The sequence below is a fragment of the Ovis canadensis genome, chromosome 15 (assembly GCF_042477335.2).
Source record: "Ovis canadensis isolate MfBH-ARS-UI-01 breed Bighorn chromosome 15, ARS-UI_OviCan_v2, whole genome shotgun sequence".
In the NCBI taxonomy this organism is placed as follows: Eukaryota; Metazoa; Chordata; class Mammalia; order Artiodactyla; family Bovidae; genus Ovis; species Ovis canadensis.
This window is the reverse complement of record NC_091259.1, coordinates 30,145,153-30,163,481: the sequence shown is the minus strand read 5'-3', so window position 1 is coordinate 30,163,481 and position 18,329 is coordinate 30,145,153. Positions and strand designations below refer to the sequence as shown.

The following is an 18,329-nucleotide window of genomic DNA, read 5'->3' as shown; positions in this document are numbered from 1 at the left end:
CAAATATAAACTAGACACAGGACTACAGCCACTTAATCTCATCTGCTCTTTAGTCTCATCTGTAGGATAGATTATCATACCAGCCCCTGCTCATGGGTATGTCATGAAGATAAAATGGGATAGTGACGTGAGAATGCCCTGCATCAAAGAACTATAAACCATAATGTGGGTAGCTCCAAGACAATCAAACTCTGAACATCAGGGTTTAGGCTTTCAAAACAGCTTCTCCCCAAATGATCACATTTTGGTCAAATTTAGCGAGCAACCTGTCCCTTGGGAAGGGGGTAGGGGTGAGGATTGGAGATTGATACAATAACCAATGGCCAGTGATACAATCCAGCTTTCCAGGTGGCGCAGTGGTAAAGAATCTGCCTGCTAACGCGGGAGATGCAAGAGATGTAGGTTCGATCCCTAGGTCAGGAAGATCCCCTGGAGAAGGAAACGGTAACCCATTCCAGTATTCTTGCCTGGAAAATTTCATGGACAGAGGAGCCTGGCAGGCTCAAAGAGTCAGACATGACTGAACAACTGAGCACACACATACAATGGTACAATCAACCATGCCTGTAAAGGGGCAACCACGCCCCTATAAAAACTCCTGAACCAGACCTGGAGGGTTTCTGGGTTGGTGAACGTATTAATGTGCCAAGGAATGGTGCTCCCACAAGGGCACCCATACTCTCTTATGCATCTCTTCCATTTGACTGTTCCTGAGTTGTATCTTTTATAATAAATAGCCAACAGTAAAGTGCTTTGCTGAGTTCTGTGAATCATTCTAACGATTATCAAACCTGAGGAGGGGGGGGGTCTTAGGAACTTCTGGTTTATAGCCCATGGAAAAGAAACTTGGGTGGTCTCCAGGACTCGCAACTGCCCCCTGAAATGAGGGCAGACTTGTGGAACTGGACCCTTAAACCTGTGGAGTCTGATGCTAACTCTGGAGAGTTAGTGTCAGAATAGGATTGAACTGTTGGTTACCCGGGCGGTGTCACAGCCCGGGCGGTGTCACAGAACTGACTGATGATCTGGAAAAAAACATTACATTTCATGTTAGAGTTGGGTGTCAGAAAACACTAACTGCTGATCCTCTCAGCTCACTTATTTTAAACCATTCCTTCCACCCACTGCAAAATTTCTTCCACTTCATCAAGACTGACTCCTCCACTCTCATCATCTGTTGTGAGCCTCCTGTCCTCACTTCCTCCCTACCCAGGCTACACTCCAGGGATCACTGTTACCATCACTGTCCGGGCAAGCTCTGTAACACATGCCTTCTCAGTGCCAGCACCACAGTTGTTTAATATTGCTGGGAGAAACAAGTACACACCTAGCTGACTGACCGTACTATAAATCAGAGACATAAATCTAAAATAGACTCACAAAACTACCCAGAAGATAAACTGTTTCTCCTGAAGTCACTTTCACAATCTCAGAGAACAGTATTCCACACTCTTTAACCTCAGACCTTCCCACACTAATTCTACCACAGGTGCCCTCACTTTATACGTTTTTGGCCATGCTGAGCAGCTTGCAGGATCTCTGTTCCCCAACCAGGGATTGAACCCGGGCCACAGTAGTCAAAGCCAAGTCCTAACCAATAAGCCACCAGGGAACTCCTCGCTCACTTTATATTTTACTTAACAAATAGCAGCAACCAGAGAGGTTCTACCCTCATCTGCTGCCACCAAACCTATAAAACCACCCCATATTCTCTTCCCTCCGATAAAAACAGACAAACTGTCCCAATACATACCCAAGAGCAATCTCATCCCCTTTTACATCTAAGAACTTTGTTCCTTGCCAAATTATTCTGCATCATCAATTTATCCCTTTCTATTAGACAACTGGTTCTCAACAAGGCAATTCTGCAGTTTTGCCAGGGGGGCATCCAGCAATGTTTGAGATGTTTTTTGGTTGTTACAAGTGGGGGATGCTACTACCGTGTAGCGAGTAAGAGCCAAGGATGCTGCTAAACATGCTACAATGCAGAGGAACCCCACCCTCACTCTGCCAAGAAGAACTGTTATTTAGTCACTTAGTCACGTCTAACCCTTTTGCCACCCCACGGACTGCAGCACGCCAGGCTCTTCTGTCCATAGGATTTCCCAGGCAAGAGCACTTGAGTGAATTGTCATTTCCTTCTCCAGGGGATCTTCCCAACCCAGGGACTGCAACCATGTCTCCTGCATTGGCAGGTGGATACTTTACCACCAAGTCACCAGTTCTGTTCAGTTATTCAGTCATGTCCAACTCTTTGCGAACACATGGACTGCAACACCACAGGCCTCCCTGTCCATCACAATTCCCAGAGTTCACCCAAACTCATGTCCACTGAGTTGGTGATGCCATCCAACCATCTCATCCTCTGTCGTCCCCTTCTCCTACTGCCTTCAATCTTTCCCAGCATCAGGGTCTTTCCAATGAGTCAGCTCTTCACAATAGGTGGCCAAAGTATTGGAACTTCAGCTTCAGCATCAGTCCTTCCAGTGAATACACACGACTCATCTCCTTTAGGAAGGACTGGCTGGATCTCCTTGCAGTCCAAGGGACTCTCAAGAGTCTTCTCCAACACCACAGTTCAAAAGCATCAATTCTTCAGTGCTCAGTTTTCTCTGTAGGGCAACTTGCACATCCATACGTGACTACTGGAAAAACCATAGCTTTGATTAGACGACCTCTCTTGGCAAAATAATATCTCTGCTTTTTAATATGCTATCTAGGTTGGTCGTAACTTTTCTTCCAAGAAGCAAGTGTCTTTTAATTTCATGGCTGCTGTCAACACCTGCAGTGATTTTGGAGCCCCCCAAAAATAGTCTGTCCCTATTTCCACTGTTTCCCCATCTATGAAGAGATGGGACCAGATGCCATGATCTTACTTTTCTGAATGTTGAATTTTAAGCCAACTTTTCACTCTCCTCTTTCACTTTCATCAAGAGGCTCTTTAGTTCTTCTTCACTTTCTGCCATAAGGGTGGTGTCATTTGCACATCTGAAGTTATTGACATTTCTCCCAGCAATCTTGATTCCAGCTTGTGCTTCATCCAGTCCAGCATTTCACATGATGTACTCTGCATATAAATTAAATAAGCAGGGTGACAATATACAGCCTTGATATACTCCTTTCCCAATCTGGAACCAGTCTGTTGTTCCATGTCTGGTTGTAACTGTTGCTTCCTCACCTGCATACAGATTTTTCAGGAGGCTGCTTCCTCACCTACATACAGATTTCTCAGGAGGCAGATCAGGTGGTCTAGTATTCCCATCTCTTTCAAAATTTTCCACAGTTTGTTGTTATCCACAGTCAAAGGGTTTGGCATAGTCAGTAAAGCAGAAATGGATGTTTTTCTGGAATGCTCTTGCTTTTTCAATGATCCAATGGATGTTGGCAATTTGATCTCTGGTTATTCTCCCTTTTCTAAATCCAGCTTGAACGTCTGGAAGTTCCTGGTTCATATACTGATGAAGCCTGGCTTGGAGAATTTTGAGCATTACTTCATGAGTCTGTGAGATGAGTGCAATCGTGCAGCAGTTTGAGCATTCTTTGGCATTGCCTTTCTTTGGGATTGGAATGAAAATGACCTTTTCCAGTCCTGTGGCCACCGCCGAGTTTTCCAAATTTGCTGGCATATTGAGCACAGCACTTTCACAGAATCATCTTTTAGGATTTGAAATAGCTCAACTGGAATTCCATTACCTCCTCTAGCTTTGTCCGTAGTGATGCTTCCTAAGGCCCACTTCACTTCGCATTCCAGGATGTCTGGCTGTAGGGGAGTGATCACACCATCGTGGTTATCAAGATCATGAAGATCATGATCATGGGTCATGAAGATCTTTTCCGTATGGCTCTGTATATTCTTGCCACCTCTTCTCAATATCTTCTGCTTCTGTTAGGTCCCTACCATTTCTGTCCTCTATTGTGACCATCTTTGCATAAAAAGTTCCCTTGGTATCTCTAATTTTCTTGAAGAGATCTCGAGTCTTTCCCATTCTATTGTTTTCCTCTATTTCTCTGCACTGATCACTGAAGAAGGCTTTCTTGTTTCTCCTTGCTATTCTTTGGAACTTTGCATTCAGATGGGTATTATCTTTCCTTTTCTTCTTTGCCTTTCACTTCTCTTCTTTTCATAGCTGTTTGTAAGGTATCCTCAGACAACCATTTTGCCTTTTTGCATTTCTTTTCCTTGGGGATGGTCTTGATCACTGCCTCCTGTACAATGTCACAAACCTCCATCCATAGTTCTTCAGGCACTATGAGATTTAATCCCTTGAACCTATTTGTCACTTCCACGTATAGGTGTAAGGGATTTGATTTAGGTCATACCTGAATGGTCTAGTGGTTTCCCCTACTTTCAATTTCAGTCTGAATTTGGCAATAAGGAGTTATGATCTGGGCCGCAGTCAGCTCCTGGTCTTATTTTTGCTGACTGTATAGAGCTTCTCCATCTTTGGCTGCAAAGAATATAATCAACCTTATTTCAGTATTGACCATCTGGTGGTATCCATTTGTAGAGTCTTCTCTTGTGTTGTTGGAAGAGGGTGTTTGCTATGACCAGTGTGTTCTCTTGGCAAAACTCTATTAGCCTTTGGCCTGCTTCATTCTGTACTCCAAGGCCAAATTTGCCCATTACTCCAGGTATTTCTTGACTTCCTACTTTTGCATTCCAGTTCCCTATAAAGAAAAGGACATCTTTTTGGACGTTAGCTCTAGAAGGTCTTGTAGGTCTTGACAGAATTGTTCAACTACAGCTTCTTCAGCATTATTGGTAGGGGCCTAGACCTGGATTCTGTGATATTGAATGGTTAGCCTTGGAAACGAACAGAGATCATTCTGCCATTTTTGAGACTGCAACCAAGTACTGCATTTTGGGCTCTTCTGTTGACTGTGATGGCTACTCCATCTCTTCTAAGGGATTCTTGCCCACAGTAGTAGATATAATGGTCATCTGAGTTAAATTCATCCATTCCAGTCCATTTTAGTTTGGTGATTCCTAAAATGTCAATGTTCACTCTTGCCATCTCCTGTTTGACCACTTCCAATTTGCCTTGATTCACAGACCTAATATTCCAGGTTTCTATACAATATTGCTTTTTACCGCATCAGACTTTACTTCCATCACCTGTCATATCCACAACTGGGCGTTGTTTTTGCTTTGGCTCCATCCCTTCATTCTTTCTGGAGTTATTTCTCCACTGCTCTCCAGTAGCATATTGGGCACCTACAGACCCAGGGAGTTCATCTTTCAGGGTCCTATCTTTTTGCCTTTTCATACTATTCATGGGGTTCTCAAAGCAAGAATACTGAAGTGGTTTGCCACCAGAGAAGCCCACAAACAAAGAATTACCTGGTGAAAAATGTCAGCAGTGTCACAGCTGAGAAACTCTACACTAGGCCTGTTCTACCACCACTCATTTCCTAAAGCCCTTTCTTAAGCCCATATCCTCCCAAAAGGTACATCTCTATTTCTATGCCTTCCTTCGCAGCTAAAGCTCTTGACTAAGTTCCCACAATGCTATCTCCACTTCTTCATTCACTTTTTCCCCTATCCAGACTGTCACTGCATGTATCTTTTGAAGTCACTATTGTTGAGTCCTCATATCCAATCCCTCACTAAGTTCTATTGATTCTGCCACAAACGTATGTTGAGGCTGTCCATTTCTTTCCATTTCTAGTCTCATCACCTTTGTGTAAACCACCATCGACTCCCAGCAACATCTTAACAGACACTTTTGCTTTCATTTAATCCATTTGCACAGAGCAGCCAAAACAATCTTTTAAATATATAAATGATTTTATGCCACTTCTTCATTTTTATCTTTCAATGGCTTCCTGCTCTACTTGAAATAAAATTCAAACTCTATCATAACCTGTGAAGTCTTTTATGTTCTTACCCCTGAGTTTCTTTCTGCCCTCATTTCCTACCACTCTGCTCACTATGCTCCATTAACACTGGCTTCCTTTCTTTGCCTCAAACACACCGAGCTGTCTCCCCTTCAGGCTAGTCTTTGCCCAGAATGCTTCTCTTGCAGTTCTTCACATGGTTGGCTCACAGCTGCCTCCTCCTCATCTTTCAGGTGAGATCAAATTTCACCGTGTCAAAAAGATCTTCCCCAACCATCCTGTCCAAAAGTGGTCATGCGTGCATGTGCGTGCTGTGCTGAGTTGCTCAGTCGTGTCTGACTCCTTGCGACCCCATGGACTGCTGGGATCCTCTGTCCATGAAATTGTACAGGCAAGAATCCTGGAGTGGGCTGCCATTTCCTATTCCAGGGGACCGTCCTGACCCAAGGATTGAATCTGTGTCTCCTATACTGGCAGGCAAATTCTTTACCACTGTGCCACCTGGGAAACCCATGACAGAGAGGTACCCTGTTTGTTACTCCCTAGCATAACACTTGGTTTATTTATTTGTTAGCATTCAAATCATATTATTTCATAAGCTGCTATTATCACCATAGCTAATTACCTATATTTGCTTCCTATGTACAGGTATTGTTATTAACATACTTAATCCCAACAAGCTATAAAGTATTGTTTCTACATACAAATAAAGAAATTGAGACAGAAAAGGGAACACACCTAGTGTTCAACAGAGCTGAGGTTTAAAATCTAAGCATTCCAGCTCTAAAGCCAATACTCTTAACTACTATGTTATAATCCTTGTCCATTTACTTCTTTATTGTCTGTCCCATGAACAAGTGTTGGATGCACAGACAATACTCAATGAACATTTGTTTAAATAAATGAATCACTTAACTCTAACTGCGTAAGAATACTGAGATTTTTTCCACATAAATATTTCCTAAGGCAGCCAGTATCACTCAATATCCAACAAATGGTCCTCATTTACTTGTTTAAATTCTTCAGATATAATTATTAACCCAGTCCTTCCTCCCCTTAAAAATGTTTTCCAACTTAAATTGCTATCCCTAATCATACATACATAAAGAATGGCAATATATTAGTGAAATGACATTAAGATGGAAAAAAGGGTCTTTTTACAAGAATTCTCCGAGGTAAAACAGTGGTAACTTCTGTCCCTGTATCTTTGGGAACTGGCTTGCTTTCAAACCATAAAAACAACAGGCTGCAGACAGTGATAACCAACAATGATTGCTCATAGCTGGAAAACTGCAGAAGTAGCCATTCTTTTGAGTAATTAAAGATGGCAGAATATCAAAACAGAAGGAAGTATAGGGTAGTGGGAAGAATACAGATTCTAAAATGAAACAAATCTAGATTTGAATTGCAACTTTATTGCTTAACAGAACAAGAGATCTTTCAAGAGTCTATTTTCCTATCCAAAAAATATGAGACGATAATTCTTACTTCCAGTGTTATGCAAATTAAGTCTGATAATTAAATGACTAGCACACAGTACTAGCCATCAAACCAAGCTCCACAAACAGTAATTTTTCCCACCCCTTTCCAAAGTATATTAATTACCTTACATTAAATTTTAGCTTAAAACATTTAAATGCCAGCCAATAACAATACTGTGAACAAAATTAATATGTATGAAGTATTACTATATTCTAGATACTGTTCTAAGCCCTTCACTTATTTTATTGGAAACTATTATCTCAGTTTTACAGATGGAAAAACAGATAAAGTAATTCATCAACAGACATATTACATAGAAAGTGATAAAGCCAGGATTAAACCCTAGATGGTCTGATTCAAGAGCCCACGCTCTTATCACTAAGCTACACATTCTCTTTGGGAAGGAAAAGATGAGTAAGGCATTTTCCTTTGCCCTCAAAAGGCGTTAGTTCAGTTTTATATGAATTTTAAGTCATATCTTAAGTCATTTCAAATCATCCCAACTTCATGTTGTTTTGAGTATTGCTACATTCACTCAGCCTAGCACTAATACAGATTTCTTATTACATAATCAAGTACTATAATCCAACTTTGCTGAACACATCATACGTTCACAAACAATTAAGCAGTTCCCATTAACAGAAAATGAAAAAAGCTATCTAAATTATACAGGTAGACCTCAGACGGACCAAGCAAAGCACAGGAAGTTTTCCTACTCTGTCAGTTCCCTCCCTCATCCTTCTCCCTACTTCCCCAGATAAGACAGCTCTATATATTAGGAGTTGTGGTTGTGCTCTCTGGTCCTAAGGAGGAAACTCAATTTTAGTGCAACTCCATTGCCTAGAAACAGACATACCTTTTACTTGTGTAAGGTCAATCCCTTTCTCTGCTGCCAACTTCTTTGCAAGTGGGCTAACGAACACTCTTCCCTTTGGTCCAGCTGGAGCGGCTGGCCGGGGGGCTGAAGGTGGAGGGGCTACAGGTGGGGGCGTTGGAGGAACAGGGGCTGCCTTTTGAAAAAAGTTACAAATTGTTAATTCACCACTGCAAAGACTGGCCTGAAAGATTAAGAGCTTATAGTTTATTAACTCAAACCTATTTTCATTATATAACTTTCATCTTTTTTCCAAAGGTCAAATGCTCATTTTTCTTGCTTAACCAACATAACAGAGCAATATGAATACAATAACATTATTTTAACAAAGATAGAACACAATCAAGTTCTCTAACTCCATGATTAATACAGAGAGGCACTGAATTTAATTCTGGTGACCAGTATATAACATCCTTATAGCCTTTCTTCACTTTAATCTCGTCTCTATTTTCTTGTCCCTTCTTTATTCTCATTTTATCACCTACATGGCTTTTACTTAACCTACTTCCAAAATAACAAATTATTCTGGAAGGTTCCATGTTGAAAACACATTAAAAATTAAACCAATATTACTACTTGCCAGTTCCCCATAAATGTATGGAAGTCAGAAATTAAAGTTTTCTCTGACAGAACTGTGTACCTAAACTCACATGATTCTACACCTACAGAAGCCTTATAGTGTTATTACTGCCTAGAATTCATATGAGTTCATGTTATAGGTATACAGTATATGGTGGTGGTTTAGTCACTAAGTCATGTTCAACCCTTGCGACCCCATGGACCATAGCCTGCCAGGTTCCTCTGTCCATGGGATTCTCCAGGCAAGAATACTGCAGTAGGCTGCCATTTCCTTCTCCAGGGGATCTTCCTGAGCCAGGAATCGAACCCGGGTCTCCTGCACTGCAGGCAGATTCTTTATTGGCTGAGCTATGAGGGAACCCCTCGTATATAATATATAGCAAAAGACTAAATTCTATGCAAAATAAGCCATTTATGTCAAGATTCCCATGTGTTACAAATATAAGCTTGACCTACTATAATATGTGAATACCAAGAGGACTGACAAAGACTACAAATTCTACAGAAAATGGGTGATAAAGCATTACCTTCCGTATGTATATCTACACCTAAAGCATAAAAAGATCAAGTCACCTCAGTTTTGTTCTCAACAAGACTCAAGAAAGCAGGGAAAAGAAAAATTACAAAAATCAAACTATTGACCATTCTGTGAACAGTGCAGTCCCATGCAGCCTGTGGGTCTCCATAAATGTTAACTATCTCCTTCCTTCATCACAGACTCTTAGCACTGAAAGGAACCTAGACTATCACTCCTTAATTTAGAGATGAATAAGGTAAGTGTTCCCTCAATTCTAGAAGCATACCTACCGGAGATGGGATAGGTGGTGGTGCTGGTGGTTTTAAATCAGTTACTTCAGCTGGCCGATAGTCTGCAAATGCTGGTATATCTGCCTCTTTTTCCACAATGATACAGAGCGGGGCTCCTAGAGGGACATCTCGTGTGCCTTCAGGGACCAGGATTTTTGCCAGGTAACCTTCTTCCTGTACTTCAAAACCTTAAATAGAAAGAAAAAACCATTATGGAACTTAAAGGACTCTACTAGCCTACCAAATTCAAAGCACAGTTTTTAAGTAAAAGGTTCTTCAAAGTAGCTATACAATCTTTTGCAAGCTATTTAACCTGTGTCTCAGCCTCTTTACCTACCAAATGGGAACAAGAGTTCCTACCTCACAGGGCTATTACAAAAGTTAAGTGAATTAATATTTTCCAAGCACTTGGAAATAGTACCTAATACAAAGTAAATACTAATAAATATTTGTCAAATAAAACCCCAAGAGGTTACACAGCGGTTAGTTCTGAATGTCTTCTTTAAAACATCTCCAAGGGCTGCTCTGTGCAGACCCACAAGACTCCCGAGATGGCATCAGTTGTACTCTAAAGAACAGAACCACATGGTTGTTAAACTAAAAGAGCTACTACAGTTGATAGTGATGCATCTTTGGAACTTTTCTGAAGAGGTCATACTTGGTATTACACCAACTATTTCAATATGAAGAAATACAGCATTATTATGGAGATTCAACGGTGTTGACAACTTTACTCAGCCTCTGCTTTTCTTTTTTTGGCCGCAACATGTGGCTTGTGGGATCTTAGTTTCCCCACCAGGGACTGAACCCCAGGCCCTTGGCAGGGAAACCGTGAAGTCCTAACCAATGGACCACCAGGGAATTCCCAGCTACTGCTTTTTTTTTTACAAGGAACTCAAATACGTAGGATTCCAAAAGTAAAACTGAAAGGAGCCACTGTAGAGGACATCTTTTGCCTTCCAGATCTTAGCTTTCTGGTGGGCTGTGCCTCTCCTTGATGAACATATTGCTGATGGATCCTTTTATTTCCCAGCTGAGAATTAATATCCAGTACAAGACATATCAAAAGAAAAGGCTCCAAGGCCACTACAGAGTATAGAGTTTGACCAAGGTTAATACTTCTCTAGTGAGCAGTTTCTAGAATACCACTCTCTACAGAAACACTGGTAATCAAGTTAAAATGCAAAGCAGATCTATTTTCACCAGGGCTTTTCTGTTTCTTTCTTTTTAACAATCTTTTTAACAAAGAGAATAGGGACTTCCCTGGTGGTCCAGTGGTTAACAATCTGCCTGCCAAAGCAGGGGACACGGGTTCGATCTCCAGTCAGGGAACTAAGATCCTACGTGCCACAGAGCAACTAAGCCTGCCGCTGCAACTGCTGAGCCCGTGAGCTCTAGAGTCCAGACTCTGAAACAGGCCTGAGTACGGCAACTAGAGAGAGCCTGCGCTGCAACAAAAACCTGGGCAGCCAAAACACAAAGAAACAAACGAAAAAGACCCTTTTCCTCTAATACAATTTTATGAGGGGAAGCACAATATACTAAAAGATCAAACAGAGTCAGAAGTGAGGGAGGGGGGCAAGGGATAGTAGAATCCTGCTCTCTTAAGCCTCCTTTACCCCAAGGCGCCATCAAGGAATCATCGAGTGTAAAGAACAAAATCTGAAAAACACCGCTGCAGAGGATGCCCAGAAGCTCCTACTGCATCTTTGAGGGCTGGAGAAAAAATATATATATATTTATCTTCAGATATCCAGATGCAGTATGGCAAATATTAATTGTCTATAGGGCGGTTTTTTTCCTGAGCATAAAAATAAATCAGATAGTCAATAAAAGGAAATGTGATATAATATCTGAACAGGTAATACATACATTTCATCAGTCATTCTCATATACAAAAACAATCTAAACCCTATTTTCAAGTTTTCCCTCAAAGTCATCTGAATATCTTCAGTATTTTCCTGCCTTTGATGTTATTTTCCCCTATTTCCTCTTTTTTTCCCCTTGCCCAGTGTGAAGAACGTCAGTTTGGATACAGTTTCTCAGTAACATAAGGCTAATAGGCAAACTCTGGCCTAAAAATTATCTCCAAGGCGATACATCCTTGATTCAATGATAGTGCAGTATGGAACCGACAGATCCAACTATGCAATATTTTTGTTATGAAAATACTGTTCCAGGAAATTAATCCGAAGAATTAAAATTTTTCATGTTATCACTCACTCATTATAGGATAGGATGGCAATCCTCTTCCCTCACCGGAAAACTCAGTGTCTCAACCATTAAGAGCTGAAGAAATCTCACCTATAGTGGCCTTGTCAGTCTCTATCTCTGCCAATAAATCTCCTTCATTTAGCTTCTCACCCACTTTTTTTTCCCATCTCTGAACTGTGCCCATGGTCATGGTGGGAGAGAGGGCAGGAAGAAGCACCTGTAGAAACAAACATATAGTTTATTATTACTTAATATTAGGATGCTTTTGACACAATGGCACTCAGGCAAGCAAATAGCTTTATGGAATGACAGCGACTATGACAATCCAAATTCCCATCTGCCTGATGCTCCCACAGCAGCAAAAGCCTCGAGCTTCAGTAGTGTCCCTACAGGTAAATCCTTTAAATCTCAAGCTTTTATAGTGCCAGTGATACTCTGACCCACCCTTCAAAGTTAAAAACCACGGGCAGAGGGGAAAGATTTCTTTCTAGATGGCTAAAATTAATTCCTCAACGATATCTAAACATAGAACATCTCATCTTTCTTAACACTTAGATTAAGCTAGAGGTTTTTCATCTTCATAGAATGACCTCAGACTTTTCCACTAAAATTTTACTGTGTGCTTTATTGAAATCCACCTTTTCATTCAGAGGAGACTGAATTTCTCCCAAACTCCCTGGATACTTTATTAAATTTTTAATTATTTATTTTTGGTTGCTCTGGGTCTTCATTGCTGTACACAGGCTTTCTCTAGTTGCACTGAGCAAGTGCTACTCTCCAGCTACAGTGCACAGGCCTCCCATTGGAGAGGTTTCTCTGGTTGCAGAGCATGGGCTCAAGGCACGCAGGCTCAGTAGGTGGAGCTTTTGGGTTTGAGAGCACAAGCTCAGTAGTTGTGGCACATGCGTTTAGTTGCTCTTCAGCATGTGAGAATCTTCCCAGACCAGGGATTGAACCTGTGACCCCTGCAGGCAGATTCTTAACCACTGGACCACTAGCCAAGTCCCTCCCAGGTACTTTTTCAAGATAAAAAACTAATATCAAGGACTGTTCGGGACTTCCCAGGTGGCCCAGTGGTTTAGACTCTGTGCTCCCAATGCAGCAGGGCACAGGTTAATCCCTGTATGGGGAACTAAGATCCTGAATGCCATATGGCATGGCTGAAAAAAAACCCAAAACAACAACAAAAACCTGTTCTTACAATAGTCACTTCCACCTGAGTAAAATCTAAAACAACAGATTGGCTAATCTAAATTAAAGACTGCTTCCCTATTTATATGGCTTGTATGTTCACTGAATTTGGATGCTCACTCAGTTACGGTTTTGTTTGCTATCTTCTTAAGTCTTTTGCATCTATTTAACATAAGGATTATGCTGAGAGAAAAGTCATCTTAATTGATGATGTCTCAGGAAGCTGTGGGGAAAAAAGCAAAACAAAACTTAGAACTCTCAACCTTCTCTGGTGGTCCAGTGGTTAGGAATCCGCCTGCCAATTCAGAGGACTTTGATCCCTGGACTGAGAAGATCCCACATGCCTTGGGGCAACGAATCCCATGAGCCACAATTACTAAGCCCATGCCCTAGAGCCCTCGAGCTGCAACTACTGAAGCTCCTGTACCTACAGTTCATGCTCTGCAACAAGAGAAGTCATCACAATAAGAAGTCCAAGCACCATAACAAGAGAGTAGCCCCTGCTTACCAAAATTAGAGAAAGCCTTCTCTTGGCAATGAAGACCCAGCACAGACAAAAAAAATTTTTGTAACTTTTTTTTAAATTAAAAATTTTAAAAATTTGCTGAACAGGATGAAATAAATGTGTGAACTGACCACCAGGCAAAATTTCATCATGAGTGAATGTTAATAAAAGACCAGGGAATAGAACATGATGCCCAAAGAAGAAAATTATTCCTATACAAAAATTTCTACAAATAATCTAAGAGAAGAAAAAGTTCTAGTCTTAATTCTTTAGGAAAAAATGCAGCTGGCTTTTATCCATTTCCAATATCCAAAACACACAAATATATAGGGGGTAATCCTAATATCTAATAAACTAATCAGTAGAAACTGATTTAGTTAACAGAATCAACAGTGACTATATTTACCACCTTCAGCTTTGTTGTAACGCTATTATATATGTCTGTGCTGAATCGCTCAGTCATGTCTGACTCTTTGAGACCCCATGGAATGTAGCCCTCCATGCTCCTCTGTCCATGAGGATTCTCCAGGCAAGAATACTGGAGTAGATTACCATGCCCTCCTCCAGATTATATATGTCTATTTGACGCTTATTCTTTATTGTTAGTCTTTTCTAAATACTACTGGATTATTTCACTTACTCTGAGAAAACAGAACACTACATGTCAAGGAAAAACACTAACTGGGGGCTTTTATTCAATAAACAGCACTTCACGCCTACTAAAAAAACTCTATACAGGGAGTATATATAAGTGGGTTTCCCAGGTGGTGCTAGCGGTAAAGAACCTGCCTGCCGATACTGCTGCTGCTGCTGCTGCTAAGTCACTTCAGTCGTGTCCGACTCTGTGTGACCCCATAGACGGCAGCCCACCAGGCTCCGTCATCGCTGGGATTCTCCAGGCAAGAACACTGGAGTGGGTTGCCATTTCCTTCTCCAATGCATGAAAGTGAAAAGTGAAAGTGAAGTTGCTCAGTCGTGTCCGACTCTTCATGACCTCATGGACTGCGGCCTACCAGGCTCCTCCGTCCATGGATTTTCCAGGCAAGAGTACTAGAGTGGGTTGCCATTGCCTCTTAGGTACTGTATAATAACAAATTAACAAAAGGATCCAAAGGTCTTTAGCAGGAGGAAGAATATAGAAAGTAACCAACCATAACCTCAGAAGAGGAAGAAACTCAGGACTGAGGAAAAAAATTCTGACACAGTTTTTATGCCCCAACTCCCATAACATTTTTGCCCTGAATAAAGTCACAAAATTTTTGGACAATTAATTTTTTATCTTTTTACATGTGTAGGTCACTTTTATTCTGAGCCTTTCCCAAATAATTATTTTAAGGAAGACTTCTTTCTACACATCCTGACATCTTGCTATTAAAATGGCATGTTAAAACTGGTCAAGTGATAAATCACTCAGCAATGTTACTGGCTTAATTTCAACTCTAACCTGGGTATTAATGTTCAAGCAATATCTATCTTTATGTCACGGCTTGTACTCAGTCATGCCTCACTGTATTTGCAATCCCTCGAACTGTAGCCCACCAAGCTCCTCTATCTATGGGATTTTCCCACCAAGAATACTGAAGTGGGTTGCCATTTCCTATTCCAGGGGATCTTCTCAACCCAGGGATCAAACCCACGTCTCCTGCATTGGCAGGCAAATTCTTTACCACAGAGCCACCATATTAAGTTAAAGTTGATGAAATTCAACTCCTTAAAAGCTAATGATCTATGGCTGATTCATGTTGATATTTGGCTGATAACAAAATTCTGTAAAGCAATTATCCTTCCATTAAAAAATAAATTAATACTAAAAAAAGCTAATGATCAGTTACAAATTCTTGCTTAACTTTTAAAGACTATAGTCAATAGTATTTTTCTTTTGTTGCTCAGAGAAATTCACATAATAGCCATCACCGTTTTCTAAAGCATGGATAACACTGTCCCACAATGTGCAAACAGAAAGCTCAGGAAAGAGGCTTCCCTGGTGGCTCAGTGGTAAAGAATCTACCTGCCGATGCAGGAGACATAAAAGAGACACAGGTTTGATCCCTGGGTTGGGAAGATCCCCTGGAGGAGGACATGGCAACCCACTCCAGTACTCCTGCCTGGAGAATTCCATGGACAGAGGAGCCTGGTGGGCTACAGTCCACAGGATCACAGAATCGGACACGACTGAAGCGACTTAGCATAGCAAAGTACAAGTACAAACTATCCTCAAAATCCAACATGATATTCTTGAATGAAAAGTACCAAACATTATCCTACCTGCTACACTGAGGCTGAGAAAGGTTAAAAGAACTATCCAAGTACACACATCTGGAAATAACCACTAAGAACAAATGTTGTCAATTTTCATGTTTAAATCTCTATTTACTTTCAAATGACAAAAACTAGCCAGGTTTAATGCTAGTTTCCAGGATGTGACTCATCTATGAAAAATAATGAGTAAATAATAAATTTTCTAAAGCAGACACCCAGAGGCTGAGCCTCACCTGCATGTGAGTAGGATATGAGCTACCAGGAGCCTGAGCAGAAGGCGCAGGTGATGGAGCGGCGGCGGCAGGGGTTGGTGCCGGGGCTGCTTGTGGGGCAGGTGCTGCTGAAGAATCCAGTGTGTAATTTTTAAAGGCTTCAACATCTTCAGGCCTAAGAAAAAGAAAGAACATGTAAGTATAAAGGGGTTATAAAGCACATGTATCAGCCTTAGAAGCCTTTAACTAACTCCTCAGTTATAGGTTAAAATACTCCACTTAAGCACCTGACTTTCACAGATTCCCCTGATCCTACTCACTTTTCAACTGTGATACAGATGATTGCTCCAACTGGAACATCTCTGGTACCTTCAGCAACAAGGATCTTTGCCATGTAACACTCCTCCACACTCTCAAATCCAACAGTAGCTTTATCGGTTTCAACCTTTTAACACAAAAGCAGGAGCTTAGGCTTCTGCTGCCAGTATCAAGTTTTATTAACTTGTGTCTAAAATCATACAGTTCAAAGTGAAGTCAGTCAGAAAAAGAAAGAAAAATATGTGGAATCTAAAATGGCACAAATGAACTTATCTACGAAACAGAAATGAACTCACAGAGAATAGACTTGTGATCGGGGGGTGGGGCAGGGAAAGAACAGAGTAGGATTTGGGGGTTTGCAGATGCAAACTATTACATACTGAATGGAGAGCAACATGGTCCTACTATATAGCACAGGGAACTACATTTGGTATCTGTGATAAACCATAACGGACAAGAGTATTTAACACAACATTGTAAATCAATCATACAGCAATGAAAAAAAAAATCATACAGTTCAACAGTGAAAATAAAGCCTCTATCACAGGTTTGAAAGAATTACTATTAAAAACACCCAGGCTAAAAATCAGTTTGGTTAGCTGCTGCTAACTTGGCTAACCAATCTCTCATATCAAACTGTAAAAACATCTAAGTTTCTTAATGCATCCATGCTAAGTCGCTTCAGTCCTGTCCAACTCTCTGCAACCCCATAGATGGCAGCCCACCAGGCTCCTCCATCTCTGGGATTCTCCAGGCAAGAACACTGGAGTGGGTCACCACTTTCTTCTCCAATGCATGCGTGCATGCTAAGTTGCTTCAGTCGTGTCCGACTCTTTGTGACCCCATGGACAGCAGCCCATCAGGCTCCTCTGTCCACGGAATTCTCCAGAAAAAAGGGATAATTACCTACTCAGAAAGTTAAGGCTCCGTTTAGTCTAAGCTAGTCTCTTCTAACTCATTTACAACTTACCTCTGCAATTAGTTCACCCTCATTGATTTTTTCTCCTTCCTTCTTTTCCCAGCGGGCTATGGTACCTGCCTGCATTGTAGGGGACAGTGAAGGCAATGGAACCTAGAGGAGAAAAGGGAGAAATACTCATTTTTAAGAGCTACCTAACTCCCAATCTGGTGTAACACCTCGTTCAATTCAGACTAATTTAATGCTGAGTCTGAGTCTCTTCACACATTGGGCAATGGGCTTATAAAGGGATTTCCTAACACCAAAAGCTCTCAACCAGAAGGACAGATCTCCCGTTCCGCTGTACTGGGTGGGTCTAACAGCATGTACTCAGCAGACATTCCACAGACCGCCCCAGGCTTGGCGCTCTTTGAACGGAACCGGTCAGAAGGAAGCCTGCAGCTCCTTCTTCAATGGCATAGGTCAGGAGAGGGAAGCTCAAGAGGTAGAGCAAAGCTGGGTAATGGAGAAGGGACAGTGACAGAGTATACCTGGAGGGGGGCGGAGACGGAGGATCATCAAGGCCTCTAAGGAAGGATCCCAAGCCAACAAGTCTGCCGTGAAGGACAACGGGGTCCCGCGAAGGACAGGTTCTGGGGCTTACCTTCTGATGCGGGGGGAGGCTGTACCAGCGGCGGCTAGGCGATCCCCAGAGCTGCAGCAAGACGCGATTCCGCGGTGTGGCCCAAGAGACGGGGCTCCAGCCGCAGAGTGCCCGGACCCTGCCATATCCTGGGGTCTTGCTGCTGTAGCGAGCCAGAGCCGAGCCAGCCTGCGGGGTCACGCACCGAGCTCCCGGCTCCTCCCGAAAGGCCGTCCACCGAGCCCCGAATCCCGCCCGGGGGGCTGCATTCTGAGCCCGTCGCGCACAGACGCGCCACATAGTGCCACGGCCCCCACACCCCAAAACCAACGCCGTCTCCGGAGTGACCTCTCCAAGAGCAGCGCGGCGTTGCCGTCAGGCGCGCCGCGCGGCCGCAAGTTGTCGTAAAACGGGCTGCGGAGCCTCGCCCCACCCGCTCCACGGACCGGAGAACGTATGGTCTTTCTCCGGGAAATGAGGGGCTGAGGGTGACCCAGAGCGGGTCGGGG

The 18,329-nt window shown here is 42.2% G+C and overlaps 1 protein-coding gene across 1 annotated transcript in view; it reads right to left on the bottom strand.

Moving 5' to 3' along the window:
- DLAT (dihydrolipoamide S-acetyltransferase) overlaps positions 1–18,255 on the bottom strand; it is a 31,790-nt gene extending 13,535 nt beyond the window's left edge. The window contains exons 1-7 of the mRNA XM_069554989.1: positions 17,842–18,255; positions 17,250–17,351; positions 16,282–16,406; positions 15,983–16,136; positions 11,885–12,011; positions 9,581–9,768; positions 8,177–8,330 (exon numbers count right to left, since the gene is read on the bottom strand). Of these exons, the coding sequence (XP_069411090.1) occupies positions 8,177–8,330; positions 9,581–9,768; positions 11,885–12,011; positions 15,983–16,136; positions 16,282–16,406; positions 17,250–17,351; positions 17,842–18,120 (1,129 nt within the window). The 5' untranslated portion in view covers positions 18,121–18,255. The remainder of the gene's footprint in view (positions 1–8,176; positions 8,331–9,580; positions 9,769–11,884; positions 12,012–15,982; positions 16,137–16,281; positions 16,407–17,249; positions 17,352–17,841) is intronic.
- Positions 18,256–18,329: the final 74 nt, after the last annotated feature.